The sequence below is a fragment of the Thunnus maccoyii genome, chromosome 3 (assembly GCF_910596095.1).
Source record: "Thunnus maccoyii chromosome 3, fThuMac1.1, whole genome shotgun sequence".
NCBI lineage: Eukaryota > Metazoa > Chordata > Actinopteri > Scombriformes > Scombridae > Thunnus > Thunnus maccoyii.
Genome location: NC_056535.1, coordinates 12,971,599 through 12,994,814, shown reverse-complemented (window position 1 = coordinate 12,994,814; position 23,216 = coordinate 12,971,599). Strand labels below are relative to the sequence as shown.

Below are 23,216 nucleotides of genomic sequence, written 5' to 3'. Positions count from 1 at the left end.
AACCTCAATTTAGTCTGTGTCGGGTGGAAAATCATAAATGCTCACCTGTGGCTGTGTTCACACACATCCTGAGAATATTCTCACAGAACTCCTGACTTATTCTAAACATTTCTAGCAAGGAGTCCTGGTTTAGGAGTGATTTAATAAAACTTCTCAGAGCAACTCTGAGCAAGGAAGTGAGAGAAACTTTTACCTTAGTGAGGAGGTGTGGTTGACCTAGTTGCTGGGTATGACATTCTTTTAAAAAGGTGTGATTTGTTGATCCAAAAAAAAAAAAAAAAGATAGAAAGAAAGAAAAATACACACTTAGTGATAATGGGCATATAATGGACAGTGAAATTGATGGGCTCAATCATAGAATTTAGTCTCTCTTAAGAGACATGATGTAATTATAAATACTATTTTATGCAATGAACATCTCTGTTAAATAAATTGTGAGCTCTACTTTAAAAGTATCCTATGAAATGTTTGAAAATATGGGCAATATTTAATATACTCCGGTGTATACTACACCTGTTTTCATTGATACACTTTACTGTTTTATATTTATTCATTTATTTTAGGACTTGTGTTGTGTGAATGTGTGAGACTATGTTTTACTGTATTTTTAATGCACCAACCAGGAGTTGCACTCCTAATTTCGTTGTATCTACAATACAATGACAAAAAGGCTTTTTATTCTATTCTATTCTACTCTATTCTATTGCCTACTTGTGCAGTAGTCTATTCACACGCTGATAGTTGTTATATTTATTTACGTTTATTTAACATGCTGGTCATTTTAGTATTTAATCTATTTGATATTAACAGGTGGAAAATGGCTCAACTTTCATCAGTTTTTTTGCTGGCCAGTCTGTATAGATATCAGCATTGGTTGGTATATATATATATATATATATATATACATATATATACATATATATACATATACATACATATATATGTGTGTGTGTGTGTGTGTGTGTGTGTGTGTGTGTGTGTGTGTGTGTGTGTGTGTGTGTGTGTATACCAACCAATGCTGATATCTTTTTTTTCAGCTGCCAGCAAATTCCAAATTTTCCCAGTTGCCAAATATCTTGGTGTTGTGATCATTTTCATTTGTGGCGTTCTTGTGTTATTGCATTGGGTGGAAGATGTGAGCGCGTCTCTTATGAGATCTACCACAAACATTCTTGAATGATCTAATCTGTAACATTTCATTAATTTACTGTCACTCAGCGTTTGGAGAATATTTCTCCTTCCTTTTTGTCTGTCCACCATTTTCACCTCTGCTTAAGAAACTCTTTAGCCTCTTAAAAGTCTTCCTCCTTACTCCGAACAGTTTTTCACCTTAGAAGCTCTCTTAAGGGCAAAGACGCTTTGTGAATAATTTTTTATCTTTACCAGGATCTAGTCTTTACTGTGAGGGGAAATTCTTAGAAAACCTCACTAGGAGCAACTCTTTGTACTGGGAGACTTCATGAAGCTCTATATTGATATTGATTTATTTTCGTTCAACACATATAACACATACACAGGCCAAAAGCAGATGTTTTCTGTGGTTTGAAGTATCCTTGCATGTACTTGTATGAACACTGCGGCTATGGGAAGAAGTTATTTGGATCAGTTCAGTTTTTTTCCCAAGTCAAAACAACAAACAGAAGCAATGACACATAGATGACCTTTACGGATTTGTTTACCTCAGGTGTTAGTTTGAGCAATTCACCTGAACACTAGAATATTTTTACTTGAGTAAAAGTACTGTTGATATAAAGAATTTTCATTCAAGTAAAAGTAAAACTATTTAGATTTAGATTTAGATTTAGACCAATGAAACTAAAGAAGAAGGATGGGTCATTAGCAGACCACCCCATCTCTCTCCTCCCAGTTTCACAGGTTATCAGTCTGGGTGATGGAGACACCGCTACATTGTTGTGTTGTTATTCAAGGTACATTTTATTTGATTTATATGTTAATTCAATAACTTATTTGTACACAAGTTACCTTAATTCTATGCTAGATTTACGCAGATGCGATTGAGGTTAGAAACAGACTCACATTAAGAAGTCAGCTAATATATTAAATGAACTCTGAGCCTCTTAACGTTATGTAACCTACTATAGCCAACAGTTCTTTTTTATATGATGACTAAGCAGACAGCAGGGCACCAGACTGTTAGGATTACAAACTGTTTTTATCACGGCAGAGATTACGTCATTCTTAATTACGATAGGGTTCGTCTATAGTCTAATAATGCACAATTAATAATCAGAGGAGGCTTGTAAAGAAGCCTCCGATCGGAATAAAAGGAAGCGAGAAGGAATGAATAATACAGATTTTGTTAACAATATTCATTTATTTATTTTTTTACGTGCCATGGTGAGCATTTTAATTTGACTGTGAATTTGACATGAGCCCTGTTCAGTATGCCTTTAATTATCTCTGGATGCTATTCGGAGACCAACAGCAAATAAAGAATGCGCACATTTCGCAAAAATCAGCAAAATCAGTCAGTATTATCTGAAGTGTTTTTTCTTTCATTTAGTAGACATTTCTTCATCAAAAGTCAGACGACGGAGATATGTTGGGTTTTTTTTTAGTGTGCTTCTCTATGCATCTCCCATATCAGGCTTCCATACAGTTGTTAAATAAAAATGAGTTAATAACAGGAACAGTCGGCGTGTAGTGTCTGTTGTTACTCTTCACGCTTGTTGTTGTTCAGTTATAACCGAATGAATTAATGAATTAATGAATTAATGAATTTACATTTCATTACACACCACTACACACAACAAGGGCGGCATCTGTTTCTGCTCCATTGTTCAACAGTTTTTCTTCTTGTAAATTTCCACCAGGAGCAGAACCGGAAACAACCTCAATGGGAATCCAGTTGTAGTCTCGCAGTGACCCTGCCAGATCCCCAGGCTCGGTGACTACAAACTCAGTGACTTATGACACATTATCCTTAGATGTAAGCGATCTTGTCTTGTGAGTCATGTGAAAGAGTTTCAAAGTCTTCTAGTGTATGCTAGGCATAATGTGATGCTATAAATCCCTTTTAAATAAACATTTTTAAACATTTTAAAATGTATAAAAAACAAAACAAAAGCTTAGAACAAACTATTGATATTGCGTGTATGTGTGTCGTCCACAAATTTTGTATTATTTCATAATATAAGATTTAAGCCAGTATTCATTTATTTTCTGTGTTTTTATGTTTCTGGATTTACTTGAATATGACTCCTAAATATTGAGAGTTAAATGTCAAATAAATATCAAACCTGTTTGTTGAAAGTTACAATGAGGACATTTTTTTCTCATTTAACAAATATTTGAACAGATTTTCTCACATTTACAAAATGTTTAATGCATTTAATACATGTGAAAAATGCGTTTTTATTAAATGTAAATGTCACACTGCAACTTTAAACATAAAACATATTTTAAACATATGCACAATTATATTTTTTAAAATCTTAATCTACTGTTTTATTACTCGCCTTGTTCACTACAGCAAGAAGCTAAGGTTCAAAGTTATTACTGTTAAAGGTCATTCATGTCTGAACTTGTCAGCATGGGGCAGTGTCTTGTTCAATGTATGTACCATTGAAAATGCCTGGATAACTTATCTTGTTTTTATTATCAGTGCTAATACCCCCAGCAGCTGTCTGAGGTAAGCAGGTTCATAACTAACATGAATCTTGGTAGTTCCACTTTCAATTCAAATGAATTCACTCGTGGGTGTGAAATAATGAACAGAGTCATCTTGAATTTGTGATTATTTTATTGAAAACAGTGACAGTGGATTATTTGAACTGAAACCTTTTCCCTGAATTAGTTCTACCAAGTAGCATCTTTAACTATACTATGTTAAGATGATACATGAAATACAGTTAAATATTCAGACGTTACAACACAAAACTGATGCAAACACAACAGGGAAGGATTTACTAAAAAAGCTTTCATAACCCACATTAACCATCCCGAGAGTCACCTCCTTTAACTAAAAATGGTGGGAAGAAAACGCTGATCTGCTGTTACACAGTGGCTCTGCATACCCCACCTGAATCCAGACAAGACCAACAGTAGGACTGCTGCATCCACACTGTAGTTATCTGCATGTGGAAAACACAGAATTTCAACATATTTTCCAACATTTTTTTTTTTGGGGGGGGGGTGAATACACTGCGTATGTTTAGTGGACGGCACCACCTTTGACTCAATCACGTAGAAGACATAACTGCTAAATAGCCTTTGCACCAAACATTAAATAACAGATCAGAAAGCCTATTTGCTGACAGATTGCATTCTCTTATTTTTTTTTTTTAATTTTTATTTTTTTACAATCAGTCACACTGTACTGCAGTGTGGGTACATTGCTACTACATCCAGAGGAGCAGTAAAAACTGGCCATAAATCAATTTCACAAGTATCAGGTCCTACACATTATGGGTCTAACGCAGAATTCACAGATATAGAATATTTTTTTCTGCCCGTGTGAAACTAGATTTTTCATATTTAAAAAGTAGGGAAACAAAGTTAGTTCTTTTTTTTTTTCTTCTTACAATTAAAAACAAAAGCCTTTAACGTCGTTCCTCAGGATGGTGATCACACTCGTCTGTACTTCATAAATACATTCAGCACTCAGTTGATGCAGTTTTAAAAAGTTTCTATTGCATAAGGACATGATTTTTTTTAATCTTGCCTAAACACTCACTACATTAACAGACTATCACATGTGCACTTAAATTAACATTGATCCATCACAGTTTCACCACCTTTCTCAGCTTTAAACAAAACCCTTATTCGACATCTTCGTGGTCCTTCCTTGTACTGCCTCACGCTGACAAAACATAATTTAAACATTGAGTAAAAGACATATTTGTGAGTAAACAAACATGGGTAATGTACAGTTATTATTATGTTAGCTAAAACACAGGGATTCACTTTAGTGTGAAAACTTTGTAACAAGTTTCATGGAAAAAAACAAAAGACAAAAACAAATGACTTGAAACTCTTTGTGAGCTAGCCTTTAACTAGCTCTGAGTCAGGCGCCTGAAAGCTCGCCTAAAGTGTCGTCGCAGCTTGTGACAGGAGAATAATCTCTCTTCACACAAAACCTCAAGATAAACAGGTGTAAAATACCATTACCACAATGCCTTAATTGTACATCTGAATAAGATGGGAATAAAATACGGGTTATAAACAATATTTTTTCAAGGGAAAATAATTGATACAATATCAAATAATACCAATGAACGTTTCAAAAACACTAAAACAGTCTGAAAGAGCATATAAATGATAAATGAGGAGATGAAATGCTGCCTTGTAGTCAAAAGCAGCAATCAAATAAGTGACCAACAGTTGTTCTACAGTTTAAATGTCCCTTTGTGATAGTATATGGGGAAGTAGATTTTTTTCTTTTCTTTGTTTAAAGTGTGTGTGACTGCTTATAGGTAGGGGTACTGTGTGAGGCGCCTCGGGCTTAGCTGGTAGGCACTGTAAGCCTCAGCCCGGGGTGTCACACTAACGTAGGGTGAACCAGCGGCGAACTGATGCTGGTAGGCTGCTGGGAGGCCGTGCAGCAGACTACTGACAGAGTCCTTGCGGCTGGCCGAGTCTCTCCTGGAGGAGGATGAGGTGTATGTTGCTGCATAGGCGGAGGGGGAGTGTCCGTGGGTGCTGTGACCACGGCCCAGCAGCTGCTCCATGGCCTGAGAAGCAGAGGAGAGAGCGGTGGAGGCTGGGTAGGTGTACAGGCTGGGGCCGGGGGCTGAGGCGGAGGCCAGGGCGGACACCTCTGGGAAGTTGTAGTGAGCGGCAGAGACGGCTGGAGGAAACGTCTGCTGGCGACGCAAAGATGAGTCACTGTGAGATGCTCCTGAACGCTCCTGAGATGAGGAAACCACCGGCTGAACCTTAACAACAAATGTGAAATATCACTCAGTACACGTGCGACAGTGAGAAAGCAGAAAATCACTTGTACACTATGTCGCTCAGTTTCTCTCGACTTGATAATAAACACTTTTGGTAGAATCCACCTTTGTTGTAAACTACAGGTGGGAGACGAAATCACAAAGAAACACTTCAACTTCAAAGCAGCTGATGCTTTTACACATTAGAGCACTAGTTGCAAACTTTTGGCTTGTGATCCTTTGTAGTCAAGTCACCCCGACTTGTGATCACATCACAAGTTGTATGTGTCCATGAGCTGTGAGTGGTTCAACATCTAAAGAGTGATGTTTCCTTCTCAAATAGATTTCATGGAAAGTTTTTAAGAGTCCAGAAGAGATCAAACTCCACTATTCCACAACAAACAAAGATTTGAGGGAAAAAAAACAACCTCTTGAGGAGTCCCAGTTTGGGAACCAGAATTTGACAAGTTTTGTTTTATGGTACTTGCACATAGGTGAGTAAATGTTAAAATACCTGCAAATACATCGTTTGTCCAGCAGAGAGCACTTTAGACTTTGTTTTTTTAAGTAGTACTATTTCTGTGTCAGTAACATCTTTGATACTATGTCACCAAAGCTGAAGAATCTGTGCCAGAAATGTCTTTATGTGTTGAAATAAAACAGTTATCAGTAACTAGTCTTGTGTTTGATGTCCAACAAATGCAATGTGAGTATGATGGTGTGAGCTGGAAAATCACACAGCATCAAAGAGGAACAGCAGTCACTAGTTGCAAAAGACATCTTCCAAAGACTCCTCCCCCTTGACCTCCCAACCTGTTATTGCCAATATGTGCTATTAAATGAGGAAGATACTGAAGTGTTTACCCATTCTCCCATGGAGTGCTTACGATACTTACAATTGTCTACCTCTGTGTAATGCCAGCACAAAATGAAACTCTTCAACATGCCAACACAAGTTAAACTCTTCACCAGAACTCATTAACAAATAGGGCTGTCGCAATGACGGAATTTCCCCTGCAGTGATTCAGGGTGGCTCAACAGCAATATGAATGTCCATTCATTCGGAAATCGACAGCGTTTGGGAGTCTCTGTGCAGCGCTATTCCGGTACGTGAGTCAACCTCTGTGTCGTTGCCTGGGAAACTATTGGTAGCGTGGCTCTGTTAAGGAATATGTTTGCGTAGCGAGAGGAAAAGAGCGAGGGGCAGAGAAGTGACGGTGGATGCGCGCGGGGCAGAGGAAAAGGTTAGTAGTAAGTTGTCAGTCTGGCAGTAGATGTACAGTACAGACTACAGTGTGTCAGTTAATAAATGCTAAAAAGTCTGTTGTTTCCCCAAATGCTGGAAAAGTGAAGGGGGTTAGCTCCAAAGTTAGCAACAATGGGTTAGCCTAACCTGAAGACACAAAACAAGAGAAATACAGAACAGAGAAATGTGTGGCTGCCGAGTTTACTGTGCACTCTGTCCCGTTACATTCCCCCCCATAGCGCCATTGTGGCGGTTGCTTGCCATCCACCGTAGTTGGCTTGTCTGTAGTATTGCAATAGTGCGATTATTGCGACAGCCCTATTACCAAAACTGACCAACTGCCACATCTAACCTCATATACACATTATCACAAAAGAAACCTCACCTGGCTGAGATTTAAGGGGTGTGACTGGCTCGGCATCAGTCCGTGACGGTCCATGCTCTCCCCTGAACTGCAGGGCTGTCGGTTAGATGACCTCTTAGGCTTCATGTAGTTAACTGGGGATCAAAAGTAGTAGGTATTACTTAATGCTGCTTTTAAACCCAAAGTAAAATTCATTATTGATAACACACAACAATAAGCAAACAAAGGGCTCTCACCAGTCTCTAGGCGGCTGCGAGAAACTGCTGCTCTCTCTGACCCCTGGGTTTTGACTGAAGGTGCCACCACTGCCAGAGACTTTGCCTGGCGTGATGACACGGTGCTAGCTGTGTTAAGTGTGCGGGGCAGAGGAGTCAGAGGGCTGGCAGTAGAGGAGTCTGAATCATGCACCGTCACACAGCTGATAACATTAGTTCGCTGGCTCAGTCCAACACTATGAACAGAGAAACTGTTATTTCACAGGTCATATCAAGAAAATCACTTCATTAGGGAGGAAAAAAAAACAACAAACTTTGAACGTGTTTGATGCAGAGGAGTGTCTGTTTCTCACCTGGCAGGATGGAACTTGCGCTCATCCTCTGTGTCAGTGTCACTGTGGATAGTGATGATGCTGACCGCCGGGCTAGGTGTGTCGGAGATGACGATTGGCTGGGACAACGTGGCGCTGGAGCTGGGTGGTGTCACACCACTGCTGCTGAGCAATGTTGCAGTGGATATACCCCTAAACAGAGAAACAGAGCAAATATTGAGTTTTACGCCCAAAGAAAATGTGATTTCAGCTGTGATAACAGACAAGAAGCAGATAAAACTCATGAGCCACTTGGAAAATTGTGTTTAAATCTACTGGACAGGAAACAAAGTTGTAGAAAAAACAAACAAACAGTCTAACACAGAAAATGACTTCAATTTAGCATTGTCAGCACAAAACACTAAGTTGCTCCTACATTTTGTTACTTTTGAATCTATCAATAATTCTTTGCATGTACTTCAAACAGTGTTTTTTAGCCATGCTAGCAGTATGGCAAGGTCAGTCTGTTGGTCAGTGATTCAATCCACCACCAGACTGTAATATCACAACAACTACTGGATTGATTGACATTATATGGACCCACTGACTTTGTTGAGGCCCTTCCTTCTGCTATAGTGCCACCATCAGGCTGACATTTGTAGTTTTGAAAACAATGTCTCAATGTCTCAACAACTATTGGGTGGGTTGCCTTGAACTTTGGTTCACACATCAGGTAAAAAAAACCTAAAAACTAAAGACATTCCCATGAAACTCAATTGTACTTTGTGTTCAGTGCTAATTAGCTATTGTTAGCATGCTAACACAGTAAACTAAGATGGAGAATATGGTAAACATATCTGCTAAGCATCAGCATGTTAACACTGTCATTGTGACATGTAGCATACTGACATGAGCTTTTAGCTCAAAGCAGCACTGTGCTGAACTAAAACCTCTCAGAGCTGTTAGCATGACTGTAGACTCTTGGTCTTGTTGAGTAATAAATGCTTGAATTTTGAAGTGAGAAACATTACAGAAATGACTAAGTAATGTGCAACAGCTGGTTGTGGTTTTGGTTGAGTTCTTTTTAGCCATTGAATACCAACCTGTTTCTGTTCTCTCCACGTCTGGCCTTGACCTTCTTCCTCTCCTGCTGAGTCCTGGCTTGAGTTGTGCTCCTATTAAGGTCAAAGGTCAATTAAGTTAGTGTTGGGAACCACTGTTAAAATTATAACATAAACACAAAGGAAAGCTGACTATCCTTGACTATGTGAGTCACTGTAAAACCAAGACTCATTTAAATTAAACACTTTTGCATTTGATAAAGTGGAAAACAGATGGCTGTAAAATAGTGAGAATCTACACTGGGTGTGTTTGTGTGCATCAGGACTGTAACACTAGTTGGTTGACCCACCTCCAGCTGTGTCCCTGCTGCGTGGCAGCATCTGAGTGATGGGCGTCCAGGGGTGATTCGGCAACAGTCGACTGGTGGGCAGAACTGTGGATAGCCACGCCTGGGACCTGCTGCCATGATGATGGTATGAGGATCTGTTGGGCTCCAGTGGGCCAGGCCTGCTGAGAAAAAAAACAGACACTCACACTTCAGTACATGTAACAACAGGGATCATACATTTATGAATCGACACAAATAACTGGATTGCTGGAATGGGCCAGACAAACTGAGCCATGCTGAGAAATAAATCTAAAGACCAGAGACAGAGACACACCAATGGCCAATGTCTGCTACAGGCAAAAGCACAAAGCTAGATAAGCGAGCAACCTTTCCCAAGCCATTCCCTTATTATAGCATTGCCCTGCAACAAATCCACAAAATGATATCATGCAAAGCACAAACAATGAAGCACTGTAAACAGGTATAAAGACAAGTATACACAAAACCATGGTGCCTGTTAAAGAAGAAACACTGAAGAGAGTTAGTTAAGTTCACTGATGCCAAACTGTCTGCTGATAAGCTGTCTTGGGAAAAGGCATGCCACATGTTGTGGGGCTGGAATAGAAGATATGTGTCAGAGAGTCAAGCTGTTGAATAGGAATTTTAGTGTGCTTTGTAGCTGCAACATCCTTTGCTGAAACCAAGGAAGGACAGGACAAGAGAAGCTGCAAGCAAAGCGCAGACCAACTCAGCAACACATGCGCTCCATGCCCTCAGCACACCTATGGGGAAAGACTGTGGGGGAGAGAATGGAGGAGTGAGTGAATGGTGTTGGGAGGGGGTGTCCTTTGGAGTGGAAGAAGATTGTATGTTTTGTCAATTTGGATCTAATGTCACCAATATGAAAGAAAATGTTGATGAATACCAGGAGGGATAAATGGCGATGCCAGTCCAAAGAAACTGTTAATCAATAAGTTTTCAATGATTTTCCAATAAATAAGCATCGACCAACTATGATCCTGACATCCATGACAAGTCCGCATGTGTAGAAGGGAAAATATAGAAATATGATGCATAAAATAAAGAATAGCCCCATACGACGTGTTGGTGCAGACGGAGAGGAAAAAATTGCAAACAAATGAAAAGTAAAGGGAGAGTGGGGCAGGAAAGAGAGAGAGAGAGAGATGGCATTGTTAGTGGTGGAGGGAGTGTGCATGTCTTTCTTCGGTCATCGTTGCTTTACCAGCACTGTGGCTGTGTGCTCCAGGAGGGTGGGCCGACCCACCCCGGTGCCCAGCCCGAGGGGCAGAGAATACTGGGGGGCAATGCCTGCTGAGGGAGGGTGCAGGGTGGCCACCATCAGGGGTGTGCAGGAACCCTGGAGGAGGGAGGGAGGATAGGGGAAGGCAGTGTTAGGGTATGATGAAAAGTTATGTCCTTCAAGGCTGTTATTGGATTTTGATGAAGGAACAGAGTGGATGAAACCAGCTGTACAAGAGATGCACGCTGGTCATCTGGACACCTGACCTCCGCCATGTGCAGCAATTATTCCCCATTTTAGCAAACTGAAATTAACTAATTTTTTGAGCCAGATGAGTCTCCAGCACTCCACATCTGGCCTCAATCCCAGCTAAGAGACTGGGAATAAGACAGGCCTGGCCCCCAGTGGTAGTCCAATCACTTCTGGAAGCAAATCCAAGGCGAGATATAATCAGCAGAAACAACAAAAACAGCATGAACCATTTGGCCGAAGCCAAATCTGTGATTTCAAAACTTAACTGGAGTAAATGCGTTTAAATAACAAGCATCTCCACTGAAAGTAAAACTTTTATAGAAGAAAACATGTCAAAATGTCCCCACAAAACTTTTACCAGCTCTGCTAGCAGCAAGAAAAGTCCCATCAATGTTTACAAAAGGTTAACACTTCTCTGAGCCAAATATTGAGAAGTGTACAATGCTGTAAACTGGCTAACCTAATGCTACACATCCCCAAATCCAATGGCAACCTAACCTCTATTAACCCTTTCCTAGGAGATGTACATATGGACAATGCATGTTTACTCCAGGTTGGACCCACTCAGATGAGACAACCGTCACTCTGGTTGTCACTATTCGTAGACTCTTGTCCGTCATTAAAAAAAGAGAATTTAACTGAATTTAGGACTACATTGAATAATTACCAGACAATAGTTGAGTTTCTGTTGCACACTCTCTCTTGCTCACATATGTACACTTTCTTTGTCTGTTCCCATCCACCCCTCTCTCCCTCATTCTTTCTTAATCCTCTCTCTTTTTTCAGGAAGTCTGTTAAATTATATTTAAAATGCCTGTATCATTCAATGCATTTGCATCCCTGATAGAAATAAACTAAGTCTGGCAGCATTCAACCCTTGTCAAACCCTGGCTGAGAGGACTGAAGACATGCACTGACCCATTCAGATTGACCGCCAATGTGGGTTTCACACACACATCACTGTGTTGGTCTGAATCTGGTATAAGTGTTCTGCAAATTCCCTGTGTCAACTTCATGTGGGAACATACGCCAAACAGGATCTTATGTGATAATCACTCCAGTAACTTATCTACTTTGGACTACATAAGATTCCTGTAACTTTTAGCCACAGCTCTTGTGGAAACAAAAGCAGAAACATTCTCATGTAAAGTCTGCAAAAGGTTACATCCGTCTTACATATGATGACACATTATTTTGCAGCAAGGTAAACATATCTCCACTGTAAAGCAAGAGACAGGGTCACCAAAAATAAAATAATGAGGGGAAAAAGCTGGCAAATACAAAGCATTTTTTTTACAAAGCATACTAGGGGTGTAACGGTACACAAAATTCATGGTTCAGTATGTACCTCTGTTTTAGGGTCATGGTTCGGTATGATTTCAGTACAACAGGAAACAAGAAAGTTAGAAAATAACATTTTGGTCTATTATTTTGAAAAATGTAAGCATCCAACAGTGGCTCATTGGCCAAAACAATTACTGAAACAGTTTAGTTGTGCTGCAGTAGAAAAAGAACTTTTCTGTTTCTTGCAAGGAGTCAGGACACCTGCTGACAGCTGTTTTATGCTGATTTATGGACTTAACTGTATATAAAGTAGTTCAAACTAGCTCCACCTCCAGCAGCTACGACAGTAACATGCTGCTTAGACATTGATGCTTCAGTATTAATAATCTAATGATGTCATATATAACAACAACAACAATAATAATATATCAGTCAGAGGGACCAAACTGCTACTTTTATTCATTTATTTTTTTAAATAAATGGCTTCACTCAAAGGCAGAGTGAAAAGCTGACTGTCACCGAGAGGGAAGGGTGGCGGGGAGATGCAGTATCGTTTCACTACGGAGATAACATAGCATACAGAGCATATTTTAAATAAAAGCGTTGCACTTGGTGGGTCTCGGTTGTCATTCTGACAGCAGCGACACTACAAGGTGACCAGGCTACTTTGGCTAAGTCGGCTAGCATACTTCCATGAGCATGCTTCAGCTAAGTGGTGTGCTGCCATAATGTTCTGGGTGGAACTCGTGCTCTAGAGTTGTTGTTCCACACATCGGAGTAAGAGGATTATTAAACTATTTTGACAGCAATTGTTTGGGTCATGGAGCACACAGAACCGAGGAAAGCCATGTATCGAGCCAAACATCCTGTACAGAACAGTTTGGGGTGAATACACGTACTGTTACACCCCTAGTACATACCGGAAAAAAGTACATTGTAAAATGTATTATATAAAACCAGCAGGATTAGCACCTCACATTTGACACCAGATTCATACACCTTACAAGCTCTTACCTGTGTAAGCATACTTGGCTGGATCTGCAACGACTGTGCAGACTGGTTCTGAGGTACTATGGGTACAGAGTTCTCCATCCTCACAGGGAAACTGGAACTCTTACTGGATGGCTGTAGCCCTAGAAAACATTTCAACACAATATGCCAATGAATAACTTGATGCTGATAAAAAAAAAAAAATCAAACAGCTCAGAGAAGGTTTGAATGCACAACAGGTATCCTTTAATAATCGGGTCTTTTAAGTATCCCTGATTACAGAAAAAAGGGGGATACTGTAACATATAAACACTGTATCCAGTTTTCTGACATCTGAAAGCAACTTTATCCTGTACCTTGAATAGTGGAGGGTGGGCAGACGATCAGAGTCTGCTGGAAGGGTTCTGTCTGGCTACACAGCCCAGCAGGACGCGTCGGAATCGGGACACTCTGTTGAGCCAGCCCGGGAATGTTGATTGTCGCCTGTTGGTACAGAGCTGGCTGGTAGTTGAGCAAAGGCACCGCTCCCCCCGCTGAAGGCACCTGTTAGAGGAAAAACCACCAATCCACCTCTAATTAACACCAGCAGAATTACAGATCTCTAAACATATGTAAAGCTGTGAAGATGGAGGGCATACCTGGTTATGCTGGTTGAGTTGGCTACTGAAGGTAACGGTTAGGTTGCCCGCTGCAGCGCTGGGGACTGCATTGGTAGAGTACAGGGATTTGCCACTGTCATAGGCGTTCCTGCGTTTGCAGATCTCCATGTTCTGGAAGCACGACTTCACACTGGAGATGGCATTTCAGCAATTACATTTCAATAAAGCCTCAACTAAATAAACAAACAAACAAACAAACATGTGCACCATTTCCTAAAAGAACGTGTGATTAGACAAACTTACTGGGAGCTGTGTGGATAATCCATGAGGTGGCTCATTGTGACGAAGGGGTGACCCAGAGTTTTAGTGGGTGTGATTCTCTTGTCAGCATCCAGACGAAGCATCCTCTTCAAGAGGTCTATAAACTCTCGTCTGTCAGCTTTCTCAGCCAACATGTCCGTCCCCTCCAAATGAGATGAAAGGTTGACCTGGAATAAACAATATAAAAGCAAAAAATGTCAAACAACCAAAGGTAAAGAGATTTCCTGGTTTATGTATATAATACTGTATGAGTGCAAAGATGAGCAAAACATAACTGCACAAATAAGATGTTATTCTAAGAAATTGCCATTTACCTGCATCATGTCATCCAAACAGTTGAAGATATATTTCCTGGCCTCCTTGGATTTGATGCCCATCTCCATTTCATGCTCTGATGGGGTCTGAAAAATGCATATGTCTATTTATCTTTTGTTCTGAAACCATTTAATATCTAATATCATCTAATATCCCTGATAATATCCCTTTACAGCTTACATATTAAGCAGATAATCTGCATGACTGATATATGTTTTTATTAACCTTGAGCCTCCAGAGTGGATAGCTAGAGTCAGGGCCTCGGTTGAAGAAGCGGCTGGTCTTAGTGCCGGCACTCAGTAGGTACTCCGCTGGCAGGCCTTGAGTCTGAGAAATGTAACGGATCTGAACACAGGAAAAAAACAGTTTAATAATCAGAGTTAGACAAAACAGTAAGTGTCATTGATATGACTAAAATTTACAAACTGCAGTACCCTTACAGTTTGTCGTTTGTTCCTCTGCATTGTTTCTAGGCTCATAGCAAAACTAACAGGACTCAGTTTGAGTTTCTACAGAGCACATACAGCACCTTTATGACCTGCTACCAATTTAAGATCAGCAACTTGCAGCCTCTATTCTGTCTCGAGGTTTGACCTTTGAGCAGAAATGACTTCACATGTTTCTCACTCCTAGATAAAGCCTGTGAAACACTGGCTTAAGCTGTGGTACTGACCTGGTCGTACTCAGAGGCTCCAGGGTAGAGAGGCCAACCCAGAAACAGCTCAGCAATCACACAGCCTAAAGACCACATGTCAATGGCCTCACAGAACGGGAGACCCAAAATGATCTCTGGAGCCCTGGACAGCAAGGAGAAGATTAAAGGACTGGTACCAAGGAGACAGAGCTGTGCTGCAGACTTTTGTCAATATAAACAGATCTGTTACCTGTAGTAGCGGGACTGTAAGTAGGTAGAGCAGACAGCCTTGGAAACATGACTTGCTGAGCCAAAGTCAATGACCTTCACCCTGTAGGGCTGTCTGAGAGGATCTACCAGCATGATGTTCTCAGGCTTCAGGTCTGCGTGAATCAGCCCCAGGCTCTTCAGCTTCATCAGCGCTGTAGCCACCTAAAGATAAAAAGACATCAATAATCGTCTGGATGCAATAATAAGAATGGAAACAGCAAAGTTCTCACATTTAAAGTTTATATTAGCAATAACAAAACAAATGTAATGGTACGATGGGTTATTACATGATAACTGTTGTCAAGAGTACAGTTTACACTAGAATAGCGCCTCGTGCTTGTATGACTCCGCCAACCAGTCAAGTAGCAGTTTACATCCTTGTCTGTCCAGACTCATAATATTTGTAGTGAAGACTTTGAAGGAATTTAATAAAAAGGTATTAAGTGTATTTTCCTTGTATGTGTTAACACATTTGACCAATAAAGCTGTTTCTGATAGAACACAAAGTTGTAGCCACGACAGTAGACAAAGCTTCAGATATGGATGTTGCTGCAAAGACATTACAAATACTAAAACGTGGACGCTTCACACACATCTTCAACGTGGGAGCACAGAAGATCTAAACAATCACCACAGTTTCAAGGTGGGCATCCAAGATTAGTGTCACCAATTCAGTGTCTGACCAAATGTGAAATATGGTCACAATCTCCCCTTCTGTTTCTGAGTTATGGTGTTGAATAATGGCCAGAAAAGTGTTTTTGCAGAACATTATGATGTTACAGTGAAGCTGACCTTTGACCTTTTGTGTACAAAACATCATCACGTCATCATTTTATCCTATTAGACATTTGTGTGAAACTTTGTCATAATTTGTGTATCAATTCTTGATTTATCAGTTCATCCTTGAGTCCAAGTGCACATTTGTGCCAAATTTGAAGAAATTCCCTCAAGGTGTTCCTAAGATATCACATTAACGAGAATGGGAATGGACGGACAACACGAATCATAATGCCTCCAGTCACGGCTGTCACCGGTGCAAGGGCATAAAAAAACAACAACAACAACGTTTTATGAATATCTGCCAAAACATTTGCCAACCTGCTGCAGGATGGGTCTGATGTGCCGTAGAGGGAGCGGGCTGAACTTGCTGTGCTTGAGAAAGTCATACAGGTTCTGCTCCAGCATCTCAAATACCAAGCAGGTGTGACCCTTGTGTTGGAAGCATTCATATGAACGCACAAAGTTGTACTCATCTGCGTTCTCTGCACTCAGCCGGTTCAGGATGCCCACCTACAAAAGAGGAACAAATAATTCCACGTTACATGTCAATAAATGCTGGTTCACTCATGTTTCATATAAAAAATGCAAGCGCAAAGAAGAACATGGTAATTACATGATATATGTGGGTCAATTACAGTGATTACAAGTTTACTTTGGCTGATTTCCTCCAGAATGATTAATGATGCTGCATCATTAGTATCACAGCTGCTGACAGGAAGACACTTTACATCTTCACATCTTAATCCAAACTGTCTGACGTTCAAAACTTGTGTGGCTGACTACAGAGGACATAACATTTATATCTATCTGGGTTATGTCGTCTGGGGCCGAGCACTTTCAGTCACGGTATCTGCAAATATGAACTGCAAAGTTAAGAAACACGTGTTTACGTGTGTAATTGATCATTTAAAACACAAAACGAGCCTGTGGCACAGAGGGACACAGTGTTAATAAACTTGCTTTATATGTTGTGTTACGAACAAAAACACTCCGTATTAGAGACTGTGGATATTTTATGGGGAGTTTCTCTGGGTGGGCTTTAGCTCCACTTTTCAAGCCTAGCCATGTGGTGCCCCACAAAATCCTTTAAGACATTCAACTCAGTAAAAAATAAATCTCAATTCAGCAAAGATAAAGTTGGCATATATATTGACTGATGTCTGGAGCACTTTCATATGACACTACTTTTTTTAATCAACAAACAACTGAATATTAGCATTCAATACCATGTAATGTGTGTTACATAACAATTTTAACAATAAACAAAAACAAAAACTATTTTTTCCCTATTCTATCAACTTGCTTTTGTTCCACTAAGGGACTATTCTTGTGCAATTGCTTGGCATTTACACAAGCACCACATAGCTTTAATAACTTAAAACTGCCCAATACATTAGACCAGTCTAACATCACATTCTTCCTGCCATTGTACTCATTTAACTATAGCGACATCAAATCGAAACAATCGAATGTCCCCTTATGTTAACAAGTAACGGTAACACACACTTTATTTTCTTTCTTGTGAAAAATCCCCCAGTTATTCATTTCACAGCTCTGATGATTTTAAAAGCACTACAGATCTCACAGGTCAAACATGAGACAAATTCTCAAAAAATTCTTTTTGCAGTATAGCTATGCAGTTTTGTTTGATTTTTTTAAATGATGAATTTTGATGTTGGTTTTTATTTCTTCCACTGATCTATCTAAAAAATGTTACAGGCCTATAGAAGGCACTTAATGAAAATGTTGCCTAGTTATTTTATTATGTGATGAAACACCGACTACACACAACAAAAATATGAGAATTAACTAATCTCGCAACATCCCTTGCAAGTCTGTGTGGCAGCCATGTGAGAACTGTCCTACACCCCCATCCTAAACTTAGACTGCCCATCTCTTGTATTGATGCTGATACACACCCAAATACTCATTTTGCCATTGTTGTGGTATCAGCGCTGCTTGACAAGTAGCGCTCTGGGAAGACAATGCTGTCAAATGAAACCAGTAACCACTGTACAATTAGATTTACTATCAAAGCAGGATTCACAAACGTTTTCTTGGCAAAATTATGTCTAGTTACCTCAATTTGGCCCTGACGAGCATATGAGGGATGGTTTTTCAGAATCTTGATGGCCACAATCTCATTGGTACCCCTCTTCCAGCACTTAGCCACTTGTCCAAAGGTGCCTCTTCCTAAGAACTCCAGCACTTCGTAGCTGCAGGACACGGAGCAGAGGATCTCGTGCTGCACCAGCTGATAATCCCCTTCACCATTGGAGCTGCTGCTCTTGGTGGTTGGAGCCGAGTGAGGTATAGACTGGCCTGTGCCCCCTCCTCCACCGCCTCCTGTGCGGGTGGAGTAAGTTGCTGCTGGAGCTGAGAGCTCCTCCAAAATTTGTACGCTGCCACATCCACTCCCACTACCTTCACTTGCCTCCTCTATCTTCCTCTTCTGCCCATGTCTGTGCCCCCTTGTTTCAGAGGACGTCTCGGCATGAGTGTAAGAGGAGGATGTCGCCTGCTCAGTGACACGCCGACTGGAACCACGGGGAAGACTGCCAGTGCTATCAGCTGCCCGTACCACCACTTGACCCCTAGATCCGGGCGCTGCAGGGGGGAAGACCAGGGACGGTGCAAAGGGTGGCACAGCCATGGCTGGGGTGAAGGTGTATGCAGACTGGCCCGCTATGGAACTGTAAGCTTCAGTGGTGGATACGTCCCAAACATTACTCTCCACCTTCAACTTTTTAACACGGCAAAAGGCACTGGAGGAGATGGAGGGAGGAGAGAAGACCTGCAGCTGAGAGCTCATAGCTGAAAAGAGATTAATCAGAATTAGATATGAAAAAGAAACTATATCACATAAAAAAAACTTGAAACTTGAAGTTTTAAGTACACCCAACTATCAATGCTAATGTAGAGCTTTGCCATATACACTCAATGTCCAGTTTGTTAGGTGCACCTAGACTGTTTTAGCTTTAATTAATATAACAATCCAGCCCGTCTCTAACAGTGATGGTAGACAATATTAGAAACACCTCTCAGTATATAACAATATACAACAGAACACCTCAACGAAAACTGAACTAGAACTGAGACGTCTAATCATTTCAGCAATTTTTCAAGCAAAAATACAAAATGTTCTCTGGTTCCAGTTTCTTGTCATATATGTTGGAATATCTTTGAGATTTGATCCAATGAGCGGCCAAAACAAGCAACAGGAACACCGAACACTGGACTGGAAAGTGATGGACCTTTTTTCACTATTTCTTGAAATTTAATTGACTAACTAAATCAAGAAAATGACCAACACAATACTTAATAATGAAAATATTAGTAGTAACCTTTTAGTCAGGTGTACCTAATAAGTAACAGAGTGTACAACAGCCTTAACATAGACACTGTTTAAGAGGTTCTGTAGCCTGCTGGAAATGTGGAGCAGAGGAGGGTACAATGTAAATACTGTATGAACATACTCTAAAAGCCAAAGGTTCTGGGTGAAGATTCACTGTGATAGTGGGAACTTCACAGGCATAAAAACTTTAAATTTTACTGACAGTAAGGTATTTTCTGTTTTTCTGCTTTTCTGAAGGACTGGATCTAGACAACAATAATGGTTTAATGGCAAATTATTCTCATGAGCTTATGCATTTGTACTTCCTATGAGAATGTCATTGTTTCCTTCTCTTTATTCCTAAGAAAGCCCCTTCATATTTTGGTTGACCCATGTATCCTGTTACTTTGGCTGGGAGGGGTCTTGAAGGGGTGGGAGTGGGACAGTAGTGAAGTGCTATAGACTGTTTTTTTCCTGAATTTCCGCTGTATTTTTTCTAAATGTCCAACACTGCCGTTACAATTCGAAACAAATACTGCAAACCTTAAAAAACACACCACAAAAAATATTCCATCTGTGTCATACCTTCACTTTGAATTTCAGTCACTGCTAGGACAGCAAAGCAGCGTTTTCGGGTAGTGACGACTTGACATATATACAGGCCTTTTCCTGAAGAGTCTGATTGAGCTCCAGTTAACAATGACATGGATATAAAGTGTATATATGTTTTGACTATAGAATAAAATAAATTGGAAGTGCTGAGCACCTCATAGATGGGAGCTGACAGGCTGACTGTGATGGACCACAGCTGTGATCGCAACTGTTATAAAATATAACCAAACCACAGCCAGGAGATCATACATATTGTGCGGTTGACACTTAGCTGACCATAGAGGTGTAGCTTAACCACAATGACACACCGATGTTTAAGGATCAAATCAACAAGGCAACGTTATTTAACTCGCTAAATGCTAACAAGCTAACGCGTTAACTTTCTGAAAAAATGGCGTTAAAAACCTAGCAGGCTTGTCTCGCAACACACAAAGTTGAGTTAAATGTCACTGGCTAAATGAAAAGCAACATTAAATACAGAAATTGTTCTTACATACCGGATTGGATGTTATTACACCGTCGAAAAAACGGCTTCGTCCGAGGTTTAAATCCCACTGCAGTCTGCCGAAGCAGCGTTATCCGATTAGCCTCCGCTTGTTAACGTTTGATGCTAAGCTAGGCCTGCATTGTGTCGAGCCAGGCGGCAGCAGCAGGCGTCACAGTGCGGAGCTTTCAGGAGAAAAACACATACCTACTTACATTAACTAATCTAGTCCTAAAATATGTACATTAGTTGATTAAAACATATAATATATTCTACTCTAAAAACCGTCTGTCTTGAGGCAGCAAATTCCACTTTTCACCGGAACAAACCACGTCCTTATATCAGCTGCGAATCTTACGGCATTTCCGGAAATTACCGTAAATACCCTGACTTCAGCAGGCGAACACGCAATTATTAACAAAACAGAGCATTTCAGCGGATCTTTCGACATAAAATATAACACACGATCGCTATAAAACACTTTATGCTCAAGAGATTTGGTCGAGTCCCATTTTTGATAGTTTTTCAGACAAAAGGCAAAAGTAAACAGCATTCTTTACGGTAAAAGAAATTGACGTGACGTAATAGTTTTGCCGGTAATTTTCCTTCAAGCCTAATGTGTTCCACTTATGGACTGACTCAAACATGCCTTAAGTTTTGTTTTAGGTTTCAGTTTGACACCATTAGTAAATAGTCTATGAAAAACAGAGTAAAAACCAAAACAATTCTGTAAATATTCTGAATGAATTTGAATTAAATGACTATTGATTAGTTTTTCCATGACGTCAAATAGAATTTACTAAAACACTGAAACATGGTTGTCATTCAGTTTATATAATAACACATTGTCAACTTCCATGGACCTATCCAATTACCTAAAGGTACACATATGTACAAATGGTACTAACAAATAGTCATAATGTTGAACCCATCTTCTCCACAGTACACACTGTACGACATACATTTTTTAAAAATGTCTCTGCAGGGAATTGTCATGTCATGTTAAGGACTATAGGTTCAGTATTCTGAAAAACCTTGAGATGAGTTATTTTGCCTTGCAAACTATAGAGTCTGTTGCCAGAAAGTATGTAGACCTAAGGCAGGTGAAACCAGTTCAACTTTCTTTTCAAGAGCCATGGGTGGAATAATTATCAGGCAAAAAATAAGTTAAAGTGCAAATTTTCTTTTTATTCTGATTTCATGTTACAGCAGAAATTATGTAAAGCATTCAGAAGACATTTTCCACATATAAGGGCAATATTCAAAACACTTTGCATGGCCTCAGCAACAAAATATTCTTTTAAAAACATCAACAATTTAGTGATGCTTGTGCATGCACAATTGAAAAACAAAAACAAAAAAAAAAGTTAAAACTAGGCTACAAAAGAAGAGGAATGAAAGACTGAGATAGGCATGGAGAACACAACAGCAGGCAAGGTGGGAATACAGCAGGAAATGAGAGAGGGAAGACGGGGTGAAGAAGAGGAAGGCAAGGAGAGGTCTAGCCATAGATTATCTATAAGGGTCTACCATTCTAGCATGCAATGTGGTGTTTGGCCTCACCCTCTCAAAACACATCCTGAAAGGGTATACCATTCATTTTTAGGCTGACTTATGAGAACAGAGGCCATCTCTGCGCATGTCTACCAGCTGTCTACTATGGCAATATCTCAATATCTTTTAACTTTTTTCTACTCTACATACTCTTTTTACAGTCACCATCCTCTCCAAAAACATGAACATTTTTAATGGATTCTCTGCATCTGTGTTTAGTTTCGTGTGTGTATTCTGTGTGTGTTGATAAGCGCAAGCATTTGGATGTTGCGGTGTATGTGTATATGTGTGTGTAGACAATATATTTATTTATATATATATATATATATATATATATATATATAAAGGAGTTTGAAGCAGTGTTCTTTGTGACTTTAGTTGTGCTGATGTGAGAGGAGGGGCAGTTTAAGAGGAGATTCAAGTGATTACCATAGCATGAATGCTCCTGACAGCACTGTCCTAACCATGGCTGTCTCTCAGTACGATGACAATTCAGAAAACATGTGAAACACACATAATAGAGATCTTCCAATTGTAAATCTGTCAACTTACCATCTCATACAAGTTTACTTAAATTAAGAAAATCAAGGTGATACGTGGCTATTACTTATTTTTGCATTATTTTAATAATTCTTTGTATTAACAATCTTGTGCGTTTATGACAAGAGCAAGTGTATAAATAGAAATTTCACTTATTACTTGCTTTGAATAGAATTTATATTTCAGCAAAATCCTATAAAATAAGGGACTTGGAGATTTTTTCTTGTAGAAAAAGTGACGCAAGGTACAGCTAGGTTGAAGCAAACAGATCACATTCACTGCTTCACAAAAATGAGACTGGATTATCAGTAGTGAGAGTGTTGATCAAGAACGTCATTTGAAAATTTGCGGATACTAATTAGTCAATGAACAACTGGAGTATCCCTAATATACACAAATATGCACATACACATACATATGCATACAAAGATGTACACAGTCCCCAGTAGCGGTACAACTCAGCGTGTGTGTCAGCGATCGTTACACTCCACATACCATCTCCCTGTTCTTCAACCCTGAGTAAAATCTAAGGGAGAGATTTAATTATTCCCAAAGACATAAGCACA

General features: G+C 39.9%; 1 protein-coding gene across 4 annotated transcripts; it reads right to left on the bottom strand.

Annotated features, from left to right (window-relative positions):
* Positions 1-3,745: 3,745 nt before the first annotated feature.
* hipk1b (homeodomain interacting protein kinase 1b) lies at positions 3,746-20,907 on the bottom strand. Of its 4 annotated transcripts, none has more exons than XM_042406313.1 (18): positions 20,570-20,907; positions 18,207-18,940; positions 16,445-16,636; positions 15,327-15,508; positions 15,116-15,239; positions 14,668-14,787; positions 14,442-14,528; positions 14,110-14,294; positions 13,846-13,996; positions 13,564-13,750; positions 13,232-13,350; positions 10,664-10,798; positions 9,442-9,602; positions 9,134-9,205; positions 8,073-8,243; positions 7,741-7,955; positions 7,526-7,638; positions 3,746-5,897 (listed from the first exon to the last, which is right to left on the bottom strand). In XM_042406313.1, the coding sequence occupies exons 2-18, from the start codon at positions 18,936-18,938 to the stop codon at positions 5,430-5,432; spliced, it is 3,414 nt and encodes a 1,137-aa protein (XP_042262247.1). In that variant the 5' UTR covers positions 18,939-18,940; positions 20,570-20,907; the 3' UTR covers positions 3,746-5,429. The 4 variants fall into 4 exon arrangements, with proteins under 4 accessions (XP_042262247.1, XP_042262248.1, XP_042262251.1 ...); XM_042406314.1 differs by having other exon boundaries at positions 9,442-9,599; XM_042406317.1 differs by lacking the exon at positions 10,664-10,798 and having other exon boundaries at positions 9,442-9,599.
* Positions 20,908-23,216: the final 2,309 nt, after the last annotated feature.